The 9,861-nt window shown below is 42.2% G+C and overlaps 1 protein-coding gene across 2 annotated transcripts in view; it reads left to right on the top strand.

Annotated features, from left to right (window-relative positions):
* The first annotated feature begins 259 nt into the window (after positions 1-259).
* LUC7L (LUC7 like) overlaps positions 260-9,861 on the top strand; it is a 30,345-nt gene continuing 20,743 nt past the window's right edge. The window contains exons 1-4 of one of the 2 annotated variants that reach the window (XM_060031349.1): positions 260-458; positions 1,290-1,360; positions 2,337-2,431; positions 6,477-6,575. In XM_060031349.1, coding sequence (XP_059887332.1) covers positions 6,480-6,575 — 96 coding nt within the window. In that variant the 5' untranslated portion in view covers positions 260-458; positions 1,290-1,360; positions 2,337-2,431; positions 6,477-6,479. The remainder of the gene's footprint in view (positions 459-1,289; positions 1,361-2,336; positions 2,432-6,476; positions 6,576-9,861) is intronic. The other variant, XM_060031348.1, reaches the window with a different exon arrangement.

Genomic DNA, 9,861 nt, shown 5'->3' with positions numbered 1-9,861 from the left:
CGGACTTCCAACCACTGCGCCACCAAGGAAGCCCTATTTTTTTGTTTTGTATTGTCTACACTTATTTCACTTTATTGCGGTTTAGCCTCAGCGGAGCACGTAAGTTTTGGGATCCACACTAAAATCAGGGTTGGGACTTTGGCCCCGCCCCTTGCACAGCTTGCTTGTTCATCGGAGACTCTGGCTCCGCCCCTAAACTACATTTCCCAGCAGGCCAAGCGCCGGCGCCGACGCAATTCCTCCCGGCGTGCCTCGCGGCGGGAAGAAGCCGAGCGGGTTCGAGGCCGACGCGACCCTTCTTCGTTGCCGCCGCGCTGCCGCCGCCGCCCCCGCCGCCGCCGCTGCCGCAGTCTGAGAGAAGCCGTCGCGGCCGCTCCTGCCGCTCCCTCCGGCCACCATGTCCGCCCAGGCGCAGATGCGGGCCCTGCTAGACCAGCTCATGGGCACGGCCCGGGACGGTGAGTAGGGGCGGCCGGCCAGGCGGGGGCTGGGGCGGGAGCGAGGCGAGGCCGCCGGGCGGCCTGAGGCGGGGGGCCGCGACCGTCTGCGCCTGCGCGGGCGTCCTCCCCTCCCCCGCGCGCCGACCGGGGGCGCCGGGCCTTTGTTTGAGCTCTTCCCGCAGGCTGGGTCCCCGGCGGGCTCCTCCCTCGGAGCCCGCGTTGTCGGTGGGGCGCCAGCCCCCTCCCCGCTGACCTTTCTGCGATTTCTCCGCCCCCCCTCCACCCCCGCGGCCCCCGCCGCCCCTCGAACCGGGAGTCGGCGAAGGGCTGCAGCCAGCTGGGGCTCTGGGCGCTGGCAGCGGGCTGGCGGAGCTCCTCCGCGCAAGGGAGCCGTATGGCCTGGAAACCCTGGCCGTCTTGTTCTGTACCGTTGCAAGGGGAGCCGTAAATTGAGCTTTTCTAACGTGGGTTCCTGCCGCGTGCTTTTCCAGCCCCCTTTTCCTCTAGCCACACAGGAGAGCCTCTGTTTAGCCAGCGCTTGGCAGTCGTTAGGTAGGTTGTACTGTAGGGAGGAGCGCAAGATCTTGATGGTTGTCTCAGGAGAAAGCGGTTGCATCTTTGCAAAACTATATACCTGCTGTGGTTTGTGTTTTCTTTTCTACCGAAGTAATGAAGTTGTAAGTCCACACTGGCACATTCGCAGGGCTGTGCAGATTGTTTGCACTTTATTTCATAGGCGAATAAGTGCTTTCTAGCTTTCTTTGTATATTGAGTTGCTTTTGAATTGCTTCCCATATTTTTATTTCATACAAACTGAACAATTGTGGCCCCTCTATTTTATTTATAAAGGTTCAGTGTATCTTTGCCTGCCTACATCAATCTGCAAGGGAGTTGCAGAAAAGCCTCATGTTCATCGAGCCGTGAGTCACAACCAATTTCTAAGCTGTTATAACAAAAAAGTGTTTGCTTTTTTTCACAAGTAACTTTAAAAGTGTAGTTTAGAAAGAAAACATTTTCAATAAAAAGACACTACATTAATCCTGGATGCTTGCAAATCCTAAAATATATTCCTCCTTTAGTATTACACAGCTCTGTGTCATATACACAGATTAGCTTTAAAATTTGTCACATTCCACTTTGCCTTTACTTTTATGTATCATTCCCCTGACTTCCTTACTGCAGGTTGGGCAAGAAAACTTTTCCTTTAAAACTTTTCAACAGCGGGCATAAAATTCTGCAGCTGAGGTCTTGAAGAATGCAGATGGGTACAGTATGTGTTGGAACTCACAGTGTGTATTGACTAACCTAGTTCCTTTTTTGCCTTTTTTTTTTTCTTCTTGGTATTGTCTTGTTAAAAGTGACTCTCAGGTGCCAACTGTCTTTTTTAAGGGTGGGGGTTAAAGGGGGATAGGTAGACTAGGTTCAGATTATTTATCAGTCAGTAGTAGAGAGAGAAAGCTTTCTTCATATAATTTTGGCAAAATACTGCCTATACGTTGGTCTATAGCAAAATGATTAGACTAATAAATAGCTTTTGTTGGAAACTACCAGCTTTAAGTCATACATGGTGATTCATCGCCCTCTGATTAGCATGGGTTTTGGTATCTCATTGCCCACATGTATGTGTGGGGCTAATGGCTGTTTGGTGCTCAGCATTTTCCTTCTGACTCCTTGACTTCCTTGGCACAATGACGGAGTCAGATCTCTTTAAGTGTGATTCTTCATGATATATTTAGCATCAAAAATCATCTGTATTTCGTTCCAGTTGTAAATACCTCTAGATCAGCTTTTCAGTGTATTTGGTAGTCTGCAAATCATCCAGGTGAATTGTACCAGATATGCTTTTGTGCTTAATGTGATAATATTGTCTTATTTAAAACCACACATGAATTTCAGGAGACGAAACCAGACAGAGGGTCAAGTTTACAGATGACCGTGTCTGCAAGAGTCATCTTCTGGACTGCTGCCCCCACGACATTCTGGCTGGGACGGTAGGTACATTTGGGGGGGATGTCATAGGACACTCAGACATGGATGCTGTGTAGGCACTGAAGGTTTTTCAGGTTGAATTCTGTTTTCCTTTACCCGGCAGAAATTACCTACTGCCCTTCAAGTGATAGGTTCTGTTAGTGGGGTGGAATTTTATATAATGACATATTTCACTTCTATAAAATTCTCTTTGTAAAGTTATCAGGTTTTTGTAGAGTCATTTATACTGAGGTATTCACAACTAAGTAGTGCAAATACTAGTCTCCTTTGGCTTTAGCAAAAAGTGTACTTCAGGTCAGCCTGTAGCTCTAAGATTCTGGGTTGGTTTGTTTTCAGGTTAAACACATGTTAGACTTTTGATCTAACGAGGTATGTTTCTTCCCCAGATTTTTAGATTTTTGAAAAATCAGGACTAACATCGATTTGCAATTTTGTGTTATGCCACCCTTTCAAGAAATCAATACATGATCCAATAAGTATAGATCTCTCTACTTCTAAGTGAAGTGTAAAATTCTAAGTGAAACTTTAAGTTCATTTCAGATGAAGCAAACAGATAAATGCTAGTTTTGCAGAATGTGCATTTATTCAAAATTAGGTAGGATTTAAGAAGACTAAAGAGTGTGGATTATCTACAGTGATTCAGACACTTACAGAAAATTAGTTTTGTAAACACCATCAGCATTTTCAGATTTCACAGCTCCCTCCTGGAATGTCTACTCATTTTAAGGGTCACATGTGCATGTGCTGGGGAACGTTTTCTTCATAATTAATTGTTGCTTTTATTATTACCATTTTGGGGGAGCAGCGTCTGGCAAACTGCACAGGTGTATTGAATCTTCTCAAGCTGGCTCTTCTGACAGCAAATAGGAAATGAAAGCCAAGCCTTGTGCCTTTGTTAGCTGGGGTTTTGCCAGTGGTTGACCTGGTATAGGAAAACATTATAACTACTGTGTGCTCCAGATTGTTGTGGGTGCCATCACTGTAGACTACTGGCTTCCACTGGTCATAAGCAGTCAGCGGTAGGATACTCCTGTATGAGGCATCATAACCTGGAATTGCTGGTAGGTCTTAGTGGAAGAAGTCAAAGGGAGTAGAGGGACATGCACCAGCGTGAAGCAGTTCAACCATATTTTTCTTGATTGGATCCCTATGTAGCATTGTTCCAGAATGCTGGTGAATGAGGGCATTTCCTACAAATGTTTATTGTGTTAGGTATAGGTTCATTTGCCAGATATTTGTTGGACACATACTCTGTGCCAGGCACTGGGGATGTGGTACCAATAAGACAAAATCTTTACTCTCATCTAATGGAGGAACAGGACAGACAGTAAATAATGAATGAGTAGGTTCTGGACTGTTGGATAGGGTGATAAGGAAAGGCCTCTCAGGAACATGGGAGCAGAGACCTGAATGGTGAGAAAAAACACACGTGTGCGTTTGGGGGATTAACGCTCCAGGTGGATGCTGGAGCAGAGGGAAGCAGGGGTGCCTCAGGTGCCTCTGGGCTGGTGTGCTTCAGGGGGAGGGAGACAGAGGCTGTGGAACCAGAGCAGTGATGAGAGGCCAAGTACTGCTCAGCATCACTCCGTCCCGCCTGGGTTACAGGGCAGCTCAGACTGAGGAGGAGGGAGCCCAGGAGACCCATGTTCATGTGAGGGTGCCGTGAACAATTGTGCGGGGTCGTGAGGTCAGTTGAGGTGAGGGTTGGGAACTTGGATGGTGTTGTAAAGGTTGAGCCTTAACGGGTGTGGGCTGCGTGGAGGTGGCAAGTGAGAGGTAGAGTTTGTGTTGTGTTAAATTGGAATCAATATAATTCTTTAGAACACAGCTGCAAGATGAAAATGGTTATAACCCTCAGCTTGCCAAGGGCTGCTCCATACCCAAATCTTTGCTCAAAACCGTCTCCTGTCAGTAGGGGTGAGACAACGGAGGAATGGAAGCAATCGTTTTATTGAGGCTTGATGGGAAAATGTATTGATTAGTAAGAGCGGAGGGATAGCTGGAGGGAAGGTAGTGTAACTTGTCTTGTGGTAGAACTTTGGTTTCCTGAAGGTTCTAGAAGGAGCCTTTATTTGCCCTTCCCTGTCTGCAGTGTGAGACCACTGGAGAGTAGAGAACACAGATGTTTGTTCAGTAAAAAAAAAAAAAAGGGGGGGTCTGACATGCTGGATTTGACAGCCATTTGGAATATTTTGGAAGAAGTTTATGAGTGTGGTATTTCAGCTGTGCTTGGTGTTTGGCTGCTAGGGGAATTGGCCAGTACTTCCTTGCCTCCTTGGCAAAGCTGAAAAGCTACCTCCAGAGTAACCATGGAACCCCAGACCTGTATTCCACTTGCTTTAGCTTGAGAGCTCCCACCTGTAGGAAGGTAATGGTGAATTTTGCTTTATATGTGGTTCCCTAATGTCGAAATTTTCTTGACAGTTGAAGTTTTTAGAATGGAAATTGATTTGCAGTTAAAATTATAGTACTCAGCGGTTTCGGTGCTTGCTTCATCTGGAGGTGGTTTTTCTTTGAGTAACAGAATTTTGTTAGCTTTTAAATAATTTCTGATAGCTATCTCTCATTTTTCAGCTGTTGCACTTAGAGTTTTGTTTGTGGAAGCTATATATTTTTAAAGAATTATACTTGCTATTTAAAAGAGTGAAGGAAGCAAAAGTTGTCAGCTTTACAGTGATAGCAATTTTAGCTGCAACTTTGGCTTTTGGAACTTGTTTCCCTACCTCTGGATTCCCCACGTAACCAACATGTGTAAACTACACATGACTTCGAAGTAAGCATAATGAAGGAGAAAAGAGCTTTTGGCATGTAGCCTTCAGTCAAAATGAAGATAAACTCCACCCTAGACAGTCCCCTCATGGCTCTGTCACTGGGATACTGAAGGAAATTTTGTTAAGAGCATGGCTGCACTTTCTGAGATTCGGACCCAGGAGTCAGGCACTGCGAGCCTCTCTCATGTGCCTAAAAACTAAAATGTTGAGGGTTTTGTAACCCATGAAGATTTTTTTGATCTCGTTTTGAACACACTTGTAGTTTGAGCTTAAAGGAGTTCCTGAACTCCATCATTCTTTGTTTGCTAGTCGTACTTGTGACCAACAGCTTGGGTTCCCAAGGTGTCTCCTCATTGGGCTCTTGGGTTTTCTTAACTTGCATTCTCTGACTTATTAGCCTGACCCTCAGCATCCAAACGTCCCTGTTGCTGTTTAGATGATCAGAGGCAAGGGTGGGGGTGGGGGTGTCCCTGTACAGGATCCTCTACTTAGGATTTAGATGAGAAATACGCACTACTAATTGTTCTGTATGTGCTCACAACATGTAATAGCACATCAGGCGAAATCTTACTGGTAACACAAATAATTTGTTTTGTTAAAAGAGCCTTTTGTTTTTCAAATGGGGCAAGTGAATGGTCCAGTCTGTGTTCCCAGTTACGTGTCCAGAGCCATTTAGCAGGTTAGGAGAATGTTTGGAGAATTGCTTTGGCTCTGAATCAGCCTGTTCTGCTTTATTTCCTTTGGTATACAAAGAGCTACACAAAGCCAGGTGTTAGGTTATGTTGTAATTTCCAAAACCTCGTTTTTCTCTGTTCTTTCTTTTTCCTCTTTTTGTCTCTGTAGCATCTTGAGTAGTCGTGGCTGCAAGAAGGAATGCATGGAAACTTGCTGCTATCAGTGATACTTTTGTTTCCTGGCCTCTTCCTTGCCACCCTCTCACCCCTCATGTTGCTGTTCACCGAATAAACATTTATGTGACTAATGCAATAATAAAACTGGCAAAAGCTAAATAATGAAAACATTACTAGTCTATTTCTGGTTCTGTAAGAGATATAAATCATCACACTTAAATGCACCTGTTCTGAGTGTCATATAGTCATGACGGTATCAATAAAAGGAAAATAAGTCTTCTTAGCCATATTATTTTTAAATTTTCTTATCATAGTTAATATCCAAAAAAGTACTGTTTATTTTGATGACAGCTAAAACACCAGGTCACAGTGCTTCCTACAAATGGGTAGATGTTCATGTGTAAATTTTTGTTTCTTTCTCACAGCGCATGGATTTAGGAGAATGTACCAAAATCCACGATTTGGCCCTCCGAGCAGATTATGAGATTGCAAGTAAAGAAAGGGACCTCTTTTTTGAATTGGATGTAAGTTTTATTTTGTGTTAATTATTCCCTACTGTGAAGAGCCAAATACTGTACCAACAAGAATAATGTAACCTTTGTAAGTTATGAAGCAGAATAATAGATGTCATTCCACAGCTCTCTGGCTGGGAGCTAGAACGTGGCCAGTACCGATTTGTGTCTGTGTGTCTATCATCCGTATTCGGTTCTATGTTTTGTATGTATCATTTTCTTTAAAAATGTTTCTTATTACATATTTTATGATTCCTTGAACATTGTGTTTATTCTTCTCTTTGAGTCTTATAAAAATGGTTTCATAGCATAGGTAATCTTTAATAACTTTTTTCCTTCAGTATTATGTTCCAGTTTACATATTTTGTTGAGTATGGTTTGTTTGTTTTCATTGCTGCTTGAGTATTCCCCAAACTATCCATTTTGTGTTCATAGACAATTGGGTTGATACTAGTTTCTTTTTTTAATTTTTTATTCTTAAACTATTATGAACAGTGTTATAAATGTTCTTGAATATCTTCTTGGTGCACGTGTACAACGGTTTATCTAGGGTATATTCCTAGGAGAGGTATTGCTGGATTGTAGGAGAGGCACGTTTATTCTTGAAAGATCTGTAATGTTGTCTTTTTCTTTTTTCTCCCTGTTTGAGAATGTGTATCAGTTTACAGCCCTAATAGCAGTGTACACATCCTCACTAACATTTGGTATTGTCAGACCATTAAATTTTTGCAATTTAGTGGTTATAAAATGTTATTTCATAACTTTATTGTCATTTTTGCCTCCCAAAGGAGCCTTTTTTAGACCTTTTCCCATAATTTGTCTACTTCCCCGCCATGAAATTTTGATACCACAGATACCCAGCATATCAGTTTATGTGATCCTTTCCGGGCCACTAACCATTGTAATATCTAAGATTTTTTTCACTCTTCATGACAAGTTTTCATCCCTGTCCCCATTGAGAATGCATGATTGTCACTCCATTCTATTTATTTATTTATTAAAAATTTTTTTTTTTGCCGTGCTGTGTTGCTTGTGGGATCTTAGTTCCCCGACCAGAGATTGAACCCAGGTCCCCTGCAGTGGAATCGCCGAGTCCTAGCCACTGGACTGCCAGGGAATTCCCATGGAGTCACTCTGTTAGTTTTTTCTTTTTCCAAGTCCTCCATCCCTGGTTTGACCAGGGGTCAGTGAGGGGTTTGATGCCATTCAGGTTCCTCAGTGAAGACTGGGAAGGCACTGAGCTTGGTGGGAGGAAGTCAGAGAAAAGCAAAACCAAGGAAAGACTTTTTTTTTTCCTGCCAATGGACATTTTAGAGATATATTATAGCTAGAGTCAATTCTACTTAAATCAGTAATCTTAAAAAGTGATTAAAATTATCGTTTCTTTTTCAAGTACAGTCTTCAACATCAGCGTTGAATCTTTGAATTAACTAAAAATGCCTTTAGCAACAAACAGCTCAACTAATAGATGGGGCTTGGAGATGAAAGTTTTCTTTATTGTGAGTTTAAATTCTTCAGTACCTGGAAAACGCTTATGTAAAGAGACCATTACCTTGGGATATCAGAAAGAGTTAGATACACAGATGTATAGGTTAAATTTTCAATTTTAGTAACATAATTTTTTTGGATCACAAATCTAAGCATTTCTGCTACATGAGAATGTCAGTGTACTTTTTAAATGCCCTGATGAATTTATGCTGAAGAATAGATGAATAGAAGAAATTTAGACTACAGAAAGACTGAAACATATACGGTAATTTAGTATTTTATGAAAGGCATGTGTTCAGCCACTGTGGAGATGAGTTTTTCAATGAACACTATTAGGAACTATGGATTAGCTAGTTGGGGGAAAAACCAGGTTGGATCCCCCAAAAGAGAATTTTGTTCTGTCATCTTGACATGTTATAAAGCCTAGAAGCTATAAGGGAAAGATGGATACATTTTTCTGAGTAGGCACTTAAAAATATTAGCATATCAGAAATTCCTATACATAAAATAAGAATTCAACTGGGACAAAATATTTGCAGCACATATGACGAAGGGCAAGTATCCTTTGTATATAGAATTCATCATGATTGAGAAGAACTGTAACAATAGCTGAATAGAAAATGGGCAAAGGATAGAAAAGGACACTTTCTGGTAGGCATCTACTCCTATGGCAGATACTCACCCTCACTCAGAGCTAAGGAGATGGAGAGTTAAGTAATCCTGATACACCTCCTGGATAATTGAGCATCTGAAGGTGTGAAAGCACATCCCAGCAGTGCTAGTTCTGAGAGTATATCTGACCGATACTTTTGCATATGTACAAAGATAAATTTGCTCCAGAATATTCCTGCAGCATTAGAACTGCAGAAAGCCAGAACACTGTAGGCTTCTTCATTGAGGGCTTGGCTAAGTCATTGCTCTTCTTTACAATGGAATGATGTACAGCTATGGAAAGAGGATTGAGTTCAGTGTGGTTCAGTGTATGTTGTTGTGAAATTATCTTCAAGATAAAGAGGAAAAGCAAGTGTGATACGATGGCTTCTGTAGTGTGATTTTTAAAAAGGAAGGACATTTATACCCATTGACGTACCTAGATGTACAGAGTAGTTTTAGAAGAAACCAAGAGATTATGAACATTCTTGTCTTAGTTGGAGGGCTCAAGTGGGTCACGAGACCTTTTTGTATTGTGAAAATTTACCATTTGCAGGAATACCTTTTCCTGTTAAAGAGGTAATCACCTGTCCTTTCAACTCCTTAAAAATCATATTTGACCTAACAGATGGCTCATGTTGAAATGTTTCATGGCTAGTGCTGTAAACCTACGCAGGAGGCCTCCTGTCCTGAAGAACGAAGGGTGACTTGGAGCAGCTGTGTTTGTGGGAGGGCAGTCTTGTCAGGTGGCTCTCAGCATGTCAAATGCTTGTATACACTTGTTCCAGAACTCTGCTGGGACTGTATCTTAGTGATATGTGTTAATGGGTACACAGAAAAGGTGCCCATTGCAGCTTTTTTTGTGAAAGTAAAAGACTGAAGTAAAAAGAGGAGGATGTACTGGAAATGTTTATTAGTGGGGGCTACTTGCGTAAGGTATGGTCCTGCCACACAGTGAGTGGTGCTTTGTGGAGCGCTAAGCAGGTACCTCTGGGTGTTAGGGAGAGTTTACCATAAAAAGGTTTTTTAAATAATGGCTTTAAGATACAATTCACTAGCCATAAAATTTACCCAGCCTTAAAATTTTTAACATATATATATCAGTAGTGTTTAGATGTGCATGGGTTTATTTATTTATTTTTTAATTTTATTTTTGGCT

This window comes from Delphinus delphis, chromosome 15, assembly GCF_949987515.2.
Source record: "Delphinus delphis chromosome 15, mDelDel1.2, whole genome shotgun sequence".
Taxonomy (NCBI): domain Eukaryota; kingdom Metazoa; phylum Chordata; class Mammalia; order Artiodactyla; family Delphinidae; genus Delphinus; species Delphinus delphis.
The sequence above is the reverse complement of the archived record's forward strand: the minus strand, read 5'-3'. Positions and strand labels throughout refer to the sequence as shown.